Source organism: Ambystoma mexicanum, chromosome 9, assembly GCF_040938575.1.
Source record: "Ambystoma mexicanum isolate Mex_15411 chromosome 9, UKY_AmexF1_1, whole genome shotgun sequence".
NCBI lineage: Eukaryota > Metazoa > Chordata > Amphibia > Caudata > Ambystomatidae > Ambystoma > Ambystoma mexicanum.
In genome coordinates, this window is record NC_090931.1 from 1,485,748,197 (window position 1) to 1,485,766,830 (window position 18,634).

General features: G+C 49.7%; 1 protein-coding gene across 5 annotated transcripts in view; it reads right to left on the bottom strand.

Moving 5' to 3' along the window:
- The window catches only part of STK11IP (serine/threonine kinase 11 interacting protein), a 771,273-nt gene that overhangs the window by 304,062 nt on the left and 448,577 nt on the right, over nt 1-18,634 (bottom strand). For all 5 annotated transcript variants that reach the window (XM_069616954.1, XM_069616950.1, XM_069616952.1 and 2 more), the window contains exon 17: nt 7,379-7,562. In XM_069616954.1, coding sequence (XP_069473055.1) covers nt 7,379-7,562 — 184 coding nt within the window. The remainder of the gene's footprint in view (nt 1-7,378; nt 7,563-18,634) is intronic.

Genomic DNA, 18,634 nt, shown 5'->3' on the forward strand with positions numbered 1-18,634 from the left:
TCAAGAACTCGAACGCTGGGAGCGTCTGGGCATGCTGAAACTTGTGCACCATCTGCTGAATGTGAAGAGCCCTCACCTGGGGAGGAAAACACTGCCCCAGGGAAGTGTGGAGCACTGCTCCGATGTACTGGAGCCGCTGCGTTGGCGTCAAATGGGACTTCTTTAAATTGAGGGAGAAGCCCAGCCTGTGAAGTGAGCGACAGGCGATCGATAGATGATCCAGGACTTGCTCGGGAGAGCTCCCCCTGATCAACCAATCGTCCAGGTAGGGGTAGACGTGAATCCCCCCTTGCCTGAGATGCGCTGCCACCACCACCATGAGCTTGGTGAAAACCCTCGGGGCGGAGGTCAATCCGAACGGCAGGACCCGAAACTGAAAGTGCGAGTCGCCAACCGCGAACCTCAGGTACTTCTTGTGCTTGGGATGGATCGGCACATGGAAGTAAGCATCCTTGAGGTCGAGTGACACCAACCAGTCCTGAAGCTGAAGGGCCTGGAGGACTTGAGAGAGAGTAACCATCTTGAACTTGTCCTTCCTGAGGAGTTTGTTCAAATCGCGCAAGTCCATGATGGGTCTCAATCCCCCGTCTTTCTTCGAAACCAAAAAATAAGGGGAATACCATCCCTTGTTCCTCTCCGCTACAGGCACCAATTCTATGGCGCCTTTCTCCAGCAGGGCTTGAATTTCCTGCGCAAGGAGCGGATCCGGACTCTGCAAAGAGAGGTTCCCCGGTGGATTGTCGCGAGGCCTGTGCCGAAAAGGAAGACAGTAGCCGTGGGTTATGATCTCCAGAACCCACACATCTGAAGTAATGGCTTGCCACTCTACAAGATGCTGCGCCAGCCTTCCCCCAACCGGCGAACCATGGGACATGGCCTCACGACTGAATGGGAGCGGCTGCGGCGTTACCTGAGGGCAAAGAGGCAACTGCTCGAGCGGCCTTGGCACCACGGGTACCCTGTCGTCCACCTCTGGTACCCCTGCGTTGGCCTCTTTGACTGCCAGCTCCTCTGGCTTTACTGAAGGATGAGTAACAGCGAAAGGAACCACCCATCCACTGCTGTCCCCTAGGACGAAAAGGCGGAGGTTGGCGAACTGCAGCGCCCAACGACTTCGCTGCAGCTTTTGAGGTCTGCAACCTCTCAAGGCTCTCGTCAGCCTTGCTGCCAAAAAGGTGTTCACCATCAAAGGGCATGTTGAGGAGCCGGGACTGCACATCAGGAGCAAACCCCGACTTCCGCAACCACGCAAACCTGCGTATCACGGTGCTCGCCGCCATGGACCTACTGACGCATTCAGCCAAGTCCAGACCCGACTGAACGGACTCACACATGGCATCCTTACCATCCTGGACCATAGCAAGGAAACCATCCCGTTCAACCCCTTCGGGAATATGTTCAGCCGCTAACGCAACACAATTCCACAGAGTGTGCGTGAAACGAGACAAGGCACAAATGGAGTTGGCCGCCTGAAGCGCCATACCACCAGAAGAAAACACTTTCTTCGCCCAGCCATCAAAACGTTTGTCGCCCCTATCAGGAGGGATGGTAGGGTACGACGCCTGCTTTGCCGGGGCCGTGGCCGCCTGCACCACCAAACTCTCCGGAGTGGGGTGCCTGGTCAAGTAGCAGGGGTCGCTACTGGCTGGACGGTATTTACGCGACAAGGATCTGCCCACCGCCGGGAGACTCTCCGGAGCAGTCCAAGCCGCCGCCACCCTTCTCTGTAAAGCCATATGGAACGGCAGTACCGGGTCAGTTGGGGGACCAACATCAAGGATGTCCGTCAGATCATCCTGCACAAACTCCCCTGGGGGAGCAGACCATCCCAGATACTCAGACACCCTAGCCATAAGGCGCCGGTACGAGGAATCGGCATGGGAGCCAGGCTCAGGCCTACAAAATTCCACCTCCGGAGAGGTGTCCAGTCCACTGGCATCATGCAGTGACTGCCTCAAATCGTCAAACTGACTATGGCCCGAGACAATTTCATCTGGCACCTGACTAGGAACCAGGCCATCAGAATCCTCATCCGCCTCCGAAATATATTCCAGGTGGCGAAAAGGCACCCGAGAGTGCTTGCTCTTAACCAGAGCCTTCCTAGGGGGTACACCCGTGACACGGGGCACCTCCGACACGAAAGGCGTCGATGGCGTCGAGCGAATCGGCAACGGCGCCGAGAGGATCGGCGTCGAGGAAATCGGCGTCGACGTGAGATGCAGCGCCTCCAGTATCGGCGGCGTCGACACAGCCCTCGAAGCCGGAGCCCCGAGCGTGTCCCTCGACGACCTGAACGTCGACGGCTTCGACGAGGCCCTCGAAGCCGGAGCCTCGAGAAAGCCTGTCGACGCCCTCGACGCCTCAGACGTCGATGTCTTCCTCGAAGACTTCACAGGAGCACACGGTCTCGAACGAGTCGAGGACCGGGACCTGGAACGGGTACGGCGAGAACGAGCCTCCTTGTCCGAACGGGACCGCTCCCGTGACTCGTGCCGACCACTCTTGCGAGCGGCGTCTCTCGACCTCACACGGCCGACCCCACTCGGGGGCGCGGACGGCTGAGTACCCTGCGACTCAAGCATCGCCAACATTTTCTTCCCGAAGGAAGCCCATTCTTCCGGCGTCGCACGGCTGGTGGGGTAACCGACGTGCCGTGCAGAATCCTCGGAAGAGGACCTGGAAGGCGACCGGTGACGGCGCTTCCGAGAATGCCTCGAAGAGGCCGAGGAGTGGCGAGACCCACTCCTAGAAGAAGACCGACGAGACTTCCGACGATGACGCGGAGAGTCACCCCTCGAATCATCCGTCGAAAGCCCCGCCGACTTCGACTTCCGGGGCTTGGACACCCGACCTACCGACAACTTCTTCTTACGTTCGCGTAAGGCTTTGGACGTGAGCGACTGGCAGTCGACACAGTCATCCGTGTCGTGGGCCTCCCCGAGGCACCAGAGGCAGGCGTCGTGCGAGTCAGTCACCGACATCTTGGACCCACACTCCCCGCACTTCTTAAAGCCCGGACGCGGGGTTGAAGACGAAGTGGAAGACATCGCCGAAGGAAATTCACAAACGAACAGGTTCGAAGAACCAGAAAGAACAGAACTCCAAAGAGTCGAGGCTTAGAACCGAGAAACACGAAGCAACACGTTCGCGGAAAAAACGGAACTGAGGCTATGGGCGTCGTGCGTCCTACTTATCACATCGGATGACGTCGGACGTCGGAGGAGGTCCTCGACGACGGCGCATCGACGTCATCGACGCAGGACGCAGACGCCGAAAAAGTTTCCGAAGCAGCACAGCTGTGGTGATTACATGTCATAGATATGGAATACGTCGGAGGACCCAATCCCCTCGAAACAACATTTCTAAACCAAGTGGAAAAGCGCACAAAGCAAAATACTAGAAAGTGTGGAAGCAAGGTGGTTACCAGAAGAAATGCCACAAAGGACAGTGCATGAGAGGCACATGTTGATAAAGGCAAGAGGCCATTAAAGTGCATCAGAAGAATAAGTGGACTTGTAACACAGATGCAGAAAGGAACCTTGTGTTGTCAAGGATGCCCTAGTTGAAAGCATGAACTGTTAAGTGCCAAGGGTTATTGGTTGCGCGATCTGTGGTGGGTGGACCGTCTGGTCCGACAACTATGCCTAGACCGAGGAACCCCTTTCTTGGAGTGAACCAAAAGGAATCAAGAGGCTGAGGCTGGTCGGCCTAAAAGTTGTGCAAGTGACGGAAATAAAAGGTAAGCCAAACAAGTGGATTTGACTGTGAATTTGAAGCATTGTGGACCTGTGTCAAACTTGGGGAAGGGAACCCCAAGACCTTTTGTGGAACTGCCTTAACTTGGGGAAGGGAGCCAATAGTAAGCCTGCAGCTGGAAGCAGCTTGGAACGTTCACTTGAACCCTGTTACTTTGGTTGCTGACATCCCTACACATTGTTTAGCTATAGTTGTGAGGGCAAGTATAGGTATTGGACAAAGACAGACTTTTGATTTGAACTTACTGAGTCAGACTAGACTTAGTTTATTTAAGGTAGTGAAATCCCACCTCAGCATGGGGAAAGTTAGGCCTTACACTATCCTGACATTTAAGTTAATAAAGACCTTTTGTTTGAACTTTGAATCCGTTGTCTGCATCTTGCCCCATGATGCCTTCACAGACGTTATTCAAGGTCCTAACTCCTACATAGAGAAGTAGCTGCCCTCCCCATCACTGTTGCCCATCAGCAGCACTGCTTTGGAAATGGACTACCTTCACTCTGAGGGTACAGTCCCAGTGCTCCAGATAGGATTTTGGAGTGAGTATTTTACTCCTAATTATTAGAATTGGACAGTAAATCTAATTTCAAGAGAGTAAAAGGATTTTCTTCCTTTGCACAAGAGTAAAAAGTGTCTAACAACTATCCAATTTGAGCATAAAATTAAAACCGTTTGAAAAAAATAAGTGACAAAACATCTGTATTTCAAAGTGGTTCTAAATAATTTATTGTACCTGTGGAAAACAATTTCCCTACACAAGAACCCTGTAGATGCATACTACCCAGCTTCATCTTCATGATACTTCGGCACAAACTCTGTACAGAGTTACTACAGATGCCAGCTAGTTACATCGGGTGATTCACAAATCAAGTGCCTCACTCTACCAGCATCACTTCTCTGCCTCTCGGGCCTACTGTTGCTCCAAGGCAATACCTGCTTGACAGCCACTCCATGTTTTTGCTCCATCTTTCCTTCCCTTTGATACTCTTTTTCCCCTGTCTCTCACTTTGACGCTCTGCCTCTCACCCTTAAGGGTTACGATGCCAGGTTTTGCAGTCGGTTTCTCTGTCACGCTGCCTTTCCCATCTCTGCATTCTATTGTTGCTGTTTCCCTCCTATATCTCGCTGTATCGGTTGATAGAACTCCTCTTCCTCTCTCATGTCATTACTCTGGCTATATCTGTTTTTCATTTTCTCATTTGTGGGTGCTACTCCTTTTGCTTATCGTTCTTGCACTGTCTCTTATGTTATTGGCCTGCCCTTCTCTATTTAATGTCTCCAAATGTCTCTTTTGCTCTGCTTCTATCCCTCACTACTATTGTGTGTTTGTTCTATATTAACTCTGTTTCCCTTCTCTCTTTCTTTGCTGCCCTATCATGTAGCTCATTCCTCTCTTCCTGTTGCTCGAATTCCTGTTTTGGATTGTCTAGTAGTTCTCTGAGTCTGTAACTATATCAGCCCAGGTGAGAGGTGTCTGTTCTGAGCCATTACAAGTATAGCAGCCCTGATGAGGTGTGTGTTCTGAGCCATTACACATGTAGTAGTCATCACCGGATGTGCTTTATATGAGCCATTACAAGTATAGCAATCCAAACGAGATATGTCTGTTCTGAGCCATCACAGCTATAGCAGCCTTGATGATTTGTGTGTTTCAAGCCATTACAAGTATAGCAGCCCTAAAGAGCTGTGTGTTCTGAGCCATCACAGGTTCAAGAGCAGACTAAAGACATTTCTCTTTGACTTGCCGTCGGGTTAGGACTGCTGCCTCTGCTAAGGATTTTCATCCCTCATCTCGATCTCCGACATCCAAACTTTATTCAGGTTTCTCTTGTATCGTTCCAAGAACTTTTTCTGTAGTGTTTTGTCTTGTTTATGTGTGCGCGCCCTGAGGCCTACGGACATGTGGCGCGGAGCTATACGATTTTTAAATAAATAATAAATGGCAGCCCTGATGAGGTATGCATTCTGAGCCATTACAAGCATAGCAGCCCTGATGAGTTGTGTTCTGAGCAATCACAGGTACAGCACACCTGATCGGTTGTGTGTTATGAGCCATTACAAGTAGAGCATCCCGGATGAAATCTGTGTGTTCTGAATCACTGAACATTTAGTAATCCATCCTTTTGACAAGTCGAAAGTTAGACAACTGTGTTACAATTGATTGTTATCTCCATCTTAAATGCATATCTCGGATGCAGTCGCATTAACTCACCTATTAACAGGATTTGAACTAACAGGGTACACAATAATCTGTGCAGCAGCGTTATTGACCCACTGAGCTGGCTTTCCCAACAGGTTGTTTACACTGAAAGGCACATAGGGTTATTTATCAATTTATAATGCGCTCCAGGTACCCGAGGGCATAAGGGTGCAGACATAAAAAAGAGACATGACACTGGCAGCTCCATGTGAGGCTTGCTAGACACTAATGGCTTGTCAAAAGCTCTAAGCCTGTTTGGACTATCCTACATTAGTCAGGAGATTCATAATGAAGCTTTGAAATGTGCTAAATTGTTAGCAGTGGGATTCGGTAATCGGACATGGGAGAAGTAGATGTTTTGAAAAGCGCAACACCGAGTAGAAGGGATTTAAGTATATGACAGCAATGCCATCTTCCCACACTGTTGAAGGTTAGTGGGAAGAGCTCAGACACTGTTCTTGCTCTGTACTTTAGTTCGCTGCAGAAAATGACAACACCTGTTTGTGCTTTCTTAACAGCAGCTCTGTTAAGAAATGCAGGTACTGTCCCAAAACATTGCATCATGCCCGCATTTCTTTGCAGGACTGCTATCAGACCTGCTGTGAATATTTGGCATTGTGCCATAACATGCGTACGTTATAGCAGCTCTGTTGATAAATTTGGTTACTTTGCCTACATATATAGCAGTCTCGTTGAGAGGCACAGGTACAATCTGTGCCACTGAAAATATATACAGCACTGCTATATCCATTATGCCTGCTTGCTTTGGGTGGTCAGAAAGGGAGTTAAAGTTCAGACCACATGCCTAGCTATGCAATTGGTGTGCTTCTGTGATGAAAGGAAAACAAAGTATGAAATACCCATGCGGCTGCAACTGCACTGCCTCTATTAAAGCCAATTAAGCAGAAACGCAGCCCGTGTTGAAGACAATTTTCATTTTGCACAATACTTCATGTGTCCTAAAGCAAAGTGAAAAGCAAGTTAATGCTACTTTAATAACACTGTAACCTACAAAATGCAGGCAGTTGAACAAAAACACACATTTCCTTTTACATTACATTACATTCTCTTGATAGAATCATTAACAGAGGAGAGTGCTACAAAAATGAAACGGACCAGGACTCATCCCAGTTGCTTCTTTCAAGCAACAGTGTTGATTACTAAAGCAAAGAGTGGATTTGAAAGTTGCTACTAGCTAGGCTGTCACCAATGAGCGCCATCATTTATGGCAGTGCTGCCATAAATAGCCTGTGTAAGTGGTACACAATGAAGAACTAAAAGGGCCGTATTGACAAGATTTCTGCGCGTAACAAGGTCTGATACACACCTTATGCCTCTGAATATGGAGAGCCCCTAATTTTGGCATTCCCTCTCCCACTTACAAAGTCACTCCCCTGATGACCATAGCAAAGAGACCCTTACCTTGCACACCTGCAGGCACCTCCTTCCCAGCACCACGGTCCTCACTGCTGTGGTTCACAAGGGTCGGAGGCTGACCAAACTCCATCTTGCACTTCAAGCACTGCAACTTCACAGACTCTTCATCCTGCTGTTTAATCCTTCCAAGATTTGACTCTAGAACTGGGTAGAGGATGTGTAGGATGGTCTGTAACAAAAGAAAAACAAAAAAGAGGGCGTGCTGGGACCAGGGATAAAGACAGTAGGGAGATCCCCTGGGGGTCCCAATGCAAACAGGAGCCCAAGAGCCAGTTCTACAGAGGGGGTGCAGGGACTCGGGCTCTATTACAAAAAAAAAGCATAAGAGGTCGCAAGGACAAGGCTTCTTCTAGATGCAGGAAGGCCTTTTACACATGTGATGGGAGAGACTATAGAATCAGAAGAATCTCTGGCTACCAGCAACTGATTAGAGAGGAGGCCAAACTAATGCCAAAGAGTAGATGCTACAAAACGGCAGACAAGTGATAGGACAAGGACACGTGTGAGGGGTCAGAAATGAGTTGTAATGCATTTGGATTTTATTAAATTTATAAAGTGCCTTTCGCTGAAGGCGCTGAACAATAAAAGGAGAATGATCAGACATTTTATTAACTTAAAGGGGTAGGCCTTTCTGGCCCTATCCTAAAGAGAGTTTCCCTACCTAGAAAACTAAAGCTAAAGATCAGTCTGTATCTTGTCAAAATTATATAAACAGTCTGTGTCCAAACTATATCTGATCCTCACACTTAAGCAATCAAAGATGAAAGGAAAATGTTCTGAAATGTACTTAATAAAAGGTGAATAGAAATCGGGGGCGCTGTTGCGCGGCTAGTAAAATGGCCGCTGCCTGAGAGTTCTCCGGCAGAGGCTCGGTTAAATAACTAGCATCCGCGCGTGTTTGGCCGTGTGGCTCACTCCTTGATGCAAGGAAGGGAATGCTAAACAAGCAGCCACAGATATTCATGTACAATTGAGGCGCGGGATGCCGGAAGAGACCTGCATTGTGTGATTTGCGGTGGCGGCAGGTCTCCTCCCCCCCACGGCGCCGGCCATCTGCTTCGGGGACGATCCCGCAGCATTTTTTCTGAACTGTGTGTGGGGCCGGGGTGCCCCACCGCCCTGCAATTCCTGTGCCTGCTGCCGACCCCGCGGCTCTGGGGGGACCGGTGTCCTGGGGGCCATGGTCGGTGGCGGCTCTGATGGAGGGGGGGGTCTGTGGTCCATTCTGGCCCCCCCTGTGTCATCCTTGGCGGCTCCTACATCTCTGCCCCCCCCTTCTAGTACTCCGGGTGCGGGCAGCGTGGGCTCCTTCCAGTGTGCTGGGGGGGCTGTCTGGCTCGGGACTCTCGTGGCGCTACCGCAGGGGGGGGGCTGCTGGCATTTTCAGTCAATACTGATAGAAGTACCATGTCACTTGTTGGAAGATGGGGCTCATCCTTCCTCTACCTGGGCTTGGAGTTGGGCTGCTGGACATTGGGGGCTCTATGGTGCAGTTCCATTTGAAAGGCAGCAAAAAGAAAAGTGTTCAGTGTGACGTTCTGTACCCTTTCTCGTCGCATGTCTGATACCCCGCTGGTTCCTGGTCTTATGTGGGGGACCTCCCCCCACCCTCCATGTCTTGCAGAGTTTGTCCTTGTGTGGAGGTTCGTGCCTGTCTTTGCCGCTGCACGGATGGAGCACAGGTTCCTCCGCTGAACCCTGGATCATCGTGAGCTATGTAAGACGTGGTAGGCAGCTTCATCTTGGCTGGACTGCCTCCTGGGCGCCTGACTTCTCTTGGGCTCTGTTGCCTCTCCGCCCCTGTCTCTATCTGTGGTGTCTGCGGGGTGCTCTCCATTCGGTGTATACCATTTGGGATATGGGGAACCAGAAAAAGCCATCTAAGATGGATCACTACACACGTGCTGACCCTCCGTGGCGGGGCGACGACCCTGAGCCCCCTCAACTGGACATTTCTACCATTAATCAGACTCTACTGGCACTTAAGAGTAGCACGGCCAGTCTGGGCACAAAAATAGATGCACTTACCTGTAAAGTTGATGTTTCGACAGTTCAGATCGATAAATTATGTGGCAGGATGACTGAGGCGGAACAGCGGATTGGGTCCGGTGAAGATAAGATTATGGACCTGCAACGGGAGGTGGCCTCGTTGCAACAGACAGTTAAAAAGCTGGCCGCTAAGAACGATGATTTGGAGGGGAGGTCGAGGAGAAACACCATCAGGATCACCGGGGTTGTTGAATCCACTCCAATAGAGAACATGGAAGTGTTTGTGGAAAAACTGCTTAAGGAGATCCTGGAGAACCCACCAGTCACAAACAAGTTTATGGTGGAGCACGCCCACAGGTCCTTGGCGGTCAGGCCGCTACCTGGGGCCCCTGAAAGAGCTATAATTGCCCGCATTTTTAATTATCGGGATCGAGATACTCTGCTTCGGGCAGAGCGGTCCAAGGGGCCGCTGAGGTGGGGCTCTGCAACTATTAGGCTGTTTCAGGATTTGAGTCAACAGGTCCAAGAGCAACAGAAACCTTTTCAAGCGGCGAAGAACACCCTCAGAAAGAAAAACATACAGTACACTATGATGTAACCGGCTAAACTCAGGTTGGAGTAAGAGGGGAAAGACCATTTTCTTCACGTCATCTGAGGCAGCAAAGAAATTTGCTCAGGAAGTCCGGGCCCCGGGAGCATTCCCCGGCCACCAGCCGTAGCTGACTGGGGGGGGGGGGGGGGGTTTAGAGCTGCTCGCAGTGGTGGTCAGATCCCTGTCTTTCAGCTAAGGAGACGACCTTGTGTTCAGCTTGATTTGACCCAATTCTTTTGGTATGAATAGCTACATTGAGCCAAACAAAATATGTGGTATCCGACCCTCTTGCCATTGAGAGGCACAGCGGCCGCCGGCTCCCCCCATTGCCCAGTGGTGCTTTTTCTTGGTGGGATTAAGTGTTATGGTTGTTGGGTCTTGGTGGCCGGTAGGTTGTTGTTGTTTCTGGCGTGGGTGAGGGGTTGATGGGGGGGGGGGGTGGAATGGGTTTTGCTCAGGTTTTTCAATTGTTCGGGGGCTATGTTTGCTGGTTCCCAGGTTAAGGTGGACGGGGGTGGGTTTGCCCTTCTGAGCCATGTATACCTTTGTTTGCGTCAAGTGTTTTAAAATGTCTGCAGTCCTTTATTGTGAGTTCCTCTTTTTGTCACAGGCATGTCCATCTGTTTTTTGATTTGCACAAATAGTGACCACCTCACTGGGTACTCGCACGTTGGCCAATTCTGAGAGAGTTCTACTTACATGTAATATTCGGGGTTTCACCAATGCTAAAAAGAGGCCTCATTTCTAACTTTGTCCAAAACCATCATGTTAATGTCCTATGCATACAGGAGACTCATATAGGCAGGGATCGCAATCCCCCTGCCTTGTCTGGGTGGGGTGTACATAGATATGGCTCTTCCTATTCGTCCCATTCCCAGGGGGTGGCAATATACATTCACTGAACCTTGGAATTCAAACTGCACAAGCAGGTTTCGGACGACGAGTGTCGGTTCATTCTTGTGGCTGGAGAGATTGCGACCTGGCCCGTTATATTTGTAAGTATGTATGGCCCTAATTATGACCTCCCCGAGTTTTTCCTGTATTGTACGGAACACCTCCGGACATTCCCGGGGTATGATGTGGTTTGGGTGGGAGATTTTAATCTAGCCCTTTCGGCCTCACTAGACAGATCAACACTGCTCGTAGACCACTTACCTGGGCTGCTCAAACATGGAATTCCATAGCCTCAGATTACTCTCTGGTCGATATCTGGCGTTGGCATCATCCAAACGCCCGGGACTATACATTTTAATCGAGTGTACACGAGAGTTCCTCTAGAATTGACTATATTTTTCTGTCCACGGAACTTTCTCGGGTGGCGGAGGGCGCAGTGATTCTTCCTCGCATTGTCGGACCACTCCCCAGTACTGATGAGGTTTAGGGGTCCCCCTTCGCCCCCCCAGACAGCTACGTTGGAGGTTTAGAGCCCGGGCTCTGGAAGATGGGGTGTTTTGCGAGGACCTGCGCTGGGCCATTGTAGAATTTTTTCAGTTAAATGATGGCTCTGTCTCTAGCACCGGTGTCCTGTGGGAGACTTTTAAGGTCTACCTGCAGGGCTGGTGTATCTCTCAGGAGGGAGGGGTCCTGAAAGACATTCGCCGGGCGATTGCCCAGGTGGAAGGGAAAATTAAAAATCTGGAGCTCCTTCTAGGGGTGTCCGACTCTCCCATGTTACATGCTGATCTTTCGGCAAAGAAACAAGAAATTCGTTCATTAATGGACAGCAAGGAGACGTTCCTGGGTGACCCGGTGTTGGCAGCGAGATTTGTGGAGGGTGATCGCCCGAGTAGGACCCTTGCCTGGGCCATAAGGCAGGAGCACTGTTTGGAACCTATACTGGAAGTGGAGTCCCCCTCGGGGGAGCCGGTCAGAGACGTGGTGGGGATAAACGGGGTATTTCACCAGTTCTACGGGGAGCTGTATTCCGCTCGTGGGGGGGCTGGTCACGATGTCATTGTGCAGTATCTTGATAGGGTGGCCGTGGGCTGGCTTGATTCAGAGGTTGGGGCACTTCTCAATGTCCCCCCCCACTGTGGAGGAACTTCGTGGCATAATTCGGTCGCTCCCGAATGGCAAGGCCCCGGGTACAGACGGGATTACGGCTGAGTTATATAAAGCTTTCCCTGATTTACTCAATTATGTAATGTTTGAGGAGACTGCCTCCTCTGGGGTACTGCCGGAATCCACTAGGGCGGCCTTGATCACGGTATTGCTTAAGCCCAACAAAGACCCTAGGACGTGTTCATCTTATCGCCCCTTGTCTTTGATAAATACGGATGATAACATTTTCGTGAAGTTACTTGCGGACCGGCTCCTTCCTCATATGCCCGCTCCGATTCTTCCGGATCAAGCAGGATTTATTCCTGGCCGGTCCACACAAATTAATTTGCATAGGCTGTTTATATGAATTCATAGCGTGAACCCGGACGTCCCTATTGCCGCGGTGGCTTTGGACGCAGAGAAGGCGTTTGAATCGGTGGAGTGGCCTTTTCTGTTCGAGGTCCTTCGGCGTTCGGGCGTGGGTAACGCGTTTCTTCACTGGACCAAGATGCTGTATTTAGTCCCTCGCGCTCCGGTATACACGAACGGAGTTCAGTCCTCTCCTATTTACCCTACCCGGGGGACTAGGCAGGGCTGTCCCTTCTCCCCTCTCTTGTTCGCTCTGGCTATTGAGCCAGTGGCCTGTGCCCTGAGGGAGTTCCACTCCCATCGTGGTGTGACTAACCGTTCTCATGTATCCATTGTCTCCCTCTATGCGGATGACATGCTGTTATATGTAAAATACCCTCGGCTTAATTTACCACCGGTGATGGAGGAGATAACTGCTTTCGGGGCTATTTCTGGCCTACAAATAGACTGGTCTAAATCCGAATATCTTGCAATCACTCCTGGGGTCTCCGCTCAGGATGTCGGTGTATCCTTTGCATGGTGTCCACGGGGAATTTGTTACTTAGACATAAGTGTCCACCTCTCCTACTAGATTATTCGAGGAAAACTATATCACTGCCCTACAGCTTTTGGAGCACAAGGTAGATGTGTAGATAAGACTTCCCTTGTCTCAAGCGGCCAGCATCTCTCTGTCTAAAATGGTTATCTTGCCGAAATTACTATATGTTTTTAGTAACGTCCCAATATGGCCCCCTACTTCCTTTTGGAAACGAATAAGCGCTTTAATGTCCAAACTGATCTGGGCAGGGAAGCGCTCTTGCGTATCTCTATCCACGCTATGCTGCACATACGCCCAGGGGGGGCTTGAGGTCCCTAATCTTTTCCTTTATTATTTTATTGCTCAGATCCAATACTCAACTTGGTGGTGGTCTCCCTCGGACGGTTGTCCTCACTCCCACCTCGACAGGTCCATCGGGCAGTCCAATGACTTGCGGGGCTTTCTCTGGGCTATCCGGGAGTGTCATGTAAAGGAGGTCCAACCCCTTGAGATTACGTTGAGGGCCTGGGATCAACTGGCGAAGTGGGCTCGTCTGGGTCCGTGGTATTCCCCGCTGATGGCTATTTACAGGGTCCGTGGGATCCTCACATTCGAACATATATTTATTCAGCATTTCCAGGCCTTGGGTATCTCCACGCTGGGGGATGTTACACCGCATGGTATATTCATAACTTGGGAGAAACTTAAGTCCCGGGGCGACTGGTCTCCGCTCACTATGCTGTTGTATTTTCGTCTTCGTGAGGTGTTGAGGTCGAGATGGCCGGATTTCCCCTTGGCGCCAGGCATCTCCCCAATTTTGGAGTAGGTTACAAACTCGGCGTCCTCTAGAAGGACGGTTTCATCTCTGTATGGTATGGCTAGATCGTTAGTGTCCCCCTCATCATCCCAATATAGGACTAAATGGGAGGGCTGCTTAGCACGATCTCTAATGGAGACACAATGGGGTGTTGTTCTGGGTCAGTCTAAATCAATCTCCATTAATTGCAGATATCGCCCGAATCATTATAAGTTTCTATATCAGTTGTACCACTCTCCCTTGGCTTTGCACAAAATATTCCCGCGGAGATCTTCGAATTGTAAAAGATGCCAACAGTCTATGGCCGACTTCTTCCATGTGGCTTGTCTTTGTCCTCTTATTTAACCCTTTTGGAGGGCCGTTGCAGATGCTATGGGAAAGATGATTGAAGATTTGATCCCATTCACTCCTGAAACCTGGCTGCTGGCATTGGTGGATCTTCGATCTAACAGCGATAAACGATTGGCGAGCATGGCTTCCATGGTCGCCAGGTCATTAGTGGCCCGTGCTTGGGGAGCGGCTGTGGCTCCTACCCTACACCACTGGGTGAATTCTATGTCGTTTTGTCAACGTAGAGAGTCGCAGTACAATCAGTCACTTCCGCCCGGTGGCAGACCCAGGGACTATTGGGGAGCCTTCAGGAGCTACCTAGCTGATGGACAGTGCAGCGGGCGGGCTTCACCTTCCCAGGATGCTCCGGAAACCTGTCGGACAATCCCTTGAGGGTGCCTGGTCATTGATTTGGCCTCCACCCTCGCTCTGTTGTGAACTGGTCTAGTAGTCACCACCTGTATTATAAAAATGAACTATATGTTCCTTATTGTATTTGTTGGTATTTTAGCTGTGACTTGGGCATGCTGACGCGTTATTTTGGTATTTATGTGGGTTCGGATGGGGATGGTGGGTGGGTCGGGGGGGATGGGTTATGTCCTGGATACTGGAACGCTGTTGTGTTTGGTATGAAACTTACATTTAATAAAAACAGTTAAAAAAAAAAAGTGAAAAGAAATCAAGTATGAACATTTCAACAAATAATCCTTGAATCCAGGAGGGGTTCCCTCCCCGTGGATTATTTCAAGTAGGATAACCAAAGTGTCCTTTAAAATTCAAGAGTAGCTTAAATGCCTCTTTCATAAAATACTTGCAAAAGGCTGGCAAAAAGCGTCTTTTGCCAAACAATCATTCCTCAGAAATAGTAGAAATGTATTTTCCCACAACACTGTTTGGAGGATAGCAAAATAAGTCTTTTCAACTTTAATGGACAATTGTCTATTTTTCACAACTACTTTATAGATGACAGGATGGCAAAAATGTCTCTTTCACACTACCTTTCCAAGGATGTTTCCTGGTATACTCTCCTGTCAGGTATCTTTCACTGGATCTCTTTCTTTCATATGCTTTATGGATTAACTGGTATACTCCCCTGCAAGGAAACCCATTCTGGAATGTGCAGATCCCCTGGTGTACTCTCCTGCCTGGTATCTTTCTCCAAAATGTCTTCACTGTGCTTTGCTCACCAGGTCTTTCTACAATGTTCACTTTCCTTCTAAGTATAACACAGATGTACTCCTTCACTGTTTATACCTCCGACTTCAGGTACTACTTGTTTCAACTTCCCACATATTAACATTTCATATAAGGAGATTTGTTCAAGTACTTTCTGTCAACCTCTTCATTAATATCTTTAGATGTGCAGCAATGCTTGTTCCAATTTTCCCTAAATTTACATTTCATAGAAGGAGATTTGTACAACTTTTGCCTTTCCAATCTATTTGGTCGGTATTCAAATTGACTATTCAATTGTTCATAGGTTTGCAGACAGGTTCCGGGACCCTTTCCCTCCCCAACTTCTCTGGTCTGACTCAATGGTGAAACATGTGGCTGCGGCAAAGTTCCTTCTATGAGAAGTCTACTCGGGTCATGCAGACCTTTGTTTGGTTCCTGCGTTGGCTTCCCAACTCCTCGCTGATGGAACCGAGGCAGCCCCACAAGACCGTGTCTCTTGTAGCCTCGCGGTGGCCGTCTGTCTTTCATCGGTTCTCCTGCTGCTCTTTCACCGGTCTCCCATTCCTCCAGTGAAGCAGGCCTTCAGGCGGTTGCCTGCAAGCGCCTCGCTCTCCCAGCACGACTCGTCTCCGTCTCTCTCCTTCTGCTGTTGGTCACGCTTCCTGCTTCGCCTGCTCTGCAGCCCTCTTCTCCTTCTCTCCATTAAAGTTTTTCATGAGAATTAAATGCCCCGCTCACCTGATTACAAGTATGACAACTAGTCACACATCGAGTTTGAGGTTTCTTTCATTCCACATTCACTCGTTCCTCCTCTTCCTAGTCTCAGTACTTGAGGCTTTATGGGAGTTGGAGTCCATAGAAGTTTCAAACCTTTTAAAGTTATACCGTCTCACATTTGTGTTTAAATCAGAAACAGAGACAGAATATGTTATGTGGGTGTTCTGCACACATGAAGTGTGAATGGCATTCTGTTTAGGATGACTGACAAAGAAGTGTTTTAGGTTTTCACAACTGGAGTAATTTGAATGACATGCCGTCAGAACTCTGCAATTATAGGGTCTTCTTCATAGAGATGGGGAGAATACTGTGTCCCTCCTAATGGAGTCACCACATCTCCCTGATAGCCATCTCCTCCCATGTGATCCTCCCTCATAATACCACTCCCAGGGCTAGGATCAGGTAGTGGCTGCATTCCCTTTGCCACATGGGTGTAGACTTTAGGCTGGGGTTCAGTGATGATCCCATCAGATTCATCACACACTGAAGTGGGTCTATTACACCCAAGTTGGGCTGCTAGTGAAATAAGCGACCCTGACTAAAGAGAAGCTGCAAGGGAATGCAGAGGATTTACAACAAAAGAAGAGAGGGGCTTGCATACATTATTCAAGCCCACTGAGGTCCAAGATGTTTCAGGTGATCATCTGGCCTCAGCAAGCAGCTTTGCACAACCTGGTATCGAGACAGTTGTACCTTATACAGCCCCTGCACACACAGCACAGGACAGGACAGGACTCTGGTCTCATTTTGGGAGGGGAAACTGATATACATGTAATTCACAACAGTTTGGGAAGCCTTCTCTTTGTGCAACTTTCCCACCATGGTTTCTATGGACCCCCCACCCCCACCCCCCAATATTATTGGCTTTTATTTTTTATCCAGACCTGACTTTACAGTGACGTGAAACCTTCAGCTTCACTCCCTGGCCATTTGTTCATTTTGTTATGAGGAAACTGATCAGTCCTTCAGACTGCCAGTACTGCAAAACTATGTTTCCCTTTGACATTTAGATTTTTTGTACCTTTTTGGCTTTGCACACAGCATCTTATATGCAGTGCCATGGAGATGGAACAAGTTACTTACCTGTAGCTATTGTTCTGCAGCATGGGTCTGCCATGGATTCACATGCTCATGAATATTCCCTGTCGTCCGGGTGGGAATCCTGAGTAAAAGAAAAAAATGTTTCGCTTTCACTTACAAACTATTTCTCCTCTAAACCAATTGCTGTACTTTGGTCATACTGCACCCAGCCAATGACTGCCCTCATCCTAAGCCGCTGCTCTGGCAGCCATCTTCAGATTTGGTAAGCACATACAGTAGCAGTATGACCAAGTAGAGCCGCATAGGAGTAGGAGGGAGGGTTCACATGTGAATCTATGCCAGACCAATGCTGGAGGCCAATAGTTACAGGTAAGTAACTTGTTCCTTCTCCAGCATGGGGTCTGGCATGGATTCACATGCTCAGGAATATAGTATACTTAGCAGTACCACATTACACAACCACGGGAGGTGGCAAAGCTCAACAGATGCAATCAACTCTTACCTCCGGAACAGACTCACCTCAAGCGAACAGGTTGCATAGCACTGCTTTGCCGACCCTGGACTCCTCTATGGAATCCCTGTCAATGCAGTAGAACCTTGTGAAGGTGTGCGTAGACCTCCATGTAGCAGCCCTGCAGATGTCCAGCAGGGACACACCGGCCAGGAACGCTGTCGTCACAGCAATTGCTCTTGTGGAATGGTCTCTGCGATGGCTGGGCAGCAGTCGGTTGGCCAACCGATGACAGTGTGTGATACAGCCCGAGAGACACCTGGAGATGAAAGCCTTGGACCAGGCCTTCCCAAGGTTCACAGGACCAAAGCTCACAAACAGTTGACACGTGTTCTAAAAACTCTTTGTGCATGCCACGTAGAACTTCGCAGCACGAGCAACATCCAGCGAAGGCTTCAGAAAAAAACACAGGGAACACCAAAGGTTTGTTGAGGTGGAATTCCAACAGAACCTTTGGCATGAAGGAGGGGTGTGTCCGCAACACCAACCTCGATTCGTGGAAGTCAGATATGGCTGTTTGCAGGATAGTGCCTGGATCACACCCAGCCACCTCACAGTGGTGATGGCCACAAGGAAAGCAGTTTCCCACGAGAAGAACGAGAGGAGCCCGATGCATAGGCTCAAAGCGGGCCTCCATGAGCCTCGTCAGCACCACGTTGAGTTCCCACACCGGGCAGGTGCCTTCACCGGCAGAAAAGATCGAAACAGTCCTTTGGAGGAACTCCTTGACGAGACAATGGGACCACAGAGAAGATCTTCCAGGAGGCCTAGTGTAGTCCGAGATAGCCGCCAGACGCACCTTGATAGAGGAGTGTGCCAGCCCCGCCTAGGGAACAATATGCGGGCCGTGACCCTCAGAGGGGTGATCTTCTGCAACCGGCACCACATAGCGAAAAGCTTCCACTTGTGACCGTAGCGAGGTGAACAACACTCTGGCCTTGGCAAGCAACTACCTGCAGTCTGCTATCCTCAACTCCTATGCTCCAAACTCCAGGGCTGCAGGAGCCAAGCCCTCAGGTTCAGCGATCCTGGGTCGTGGTGCAGGATTGCGCCTCCTTCTCTGGTGAGCAGATCCGCAGCCA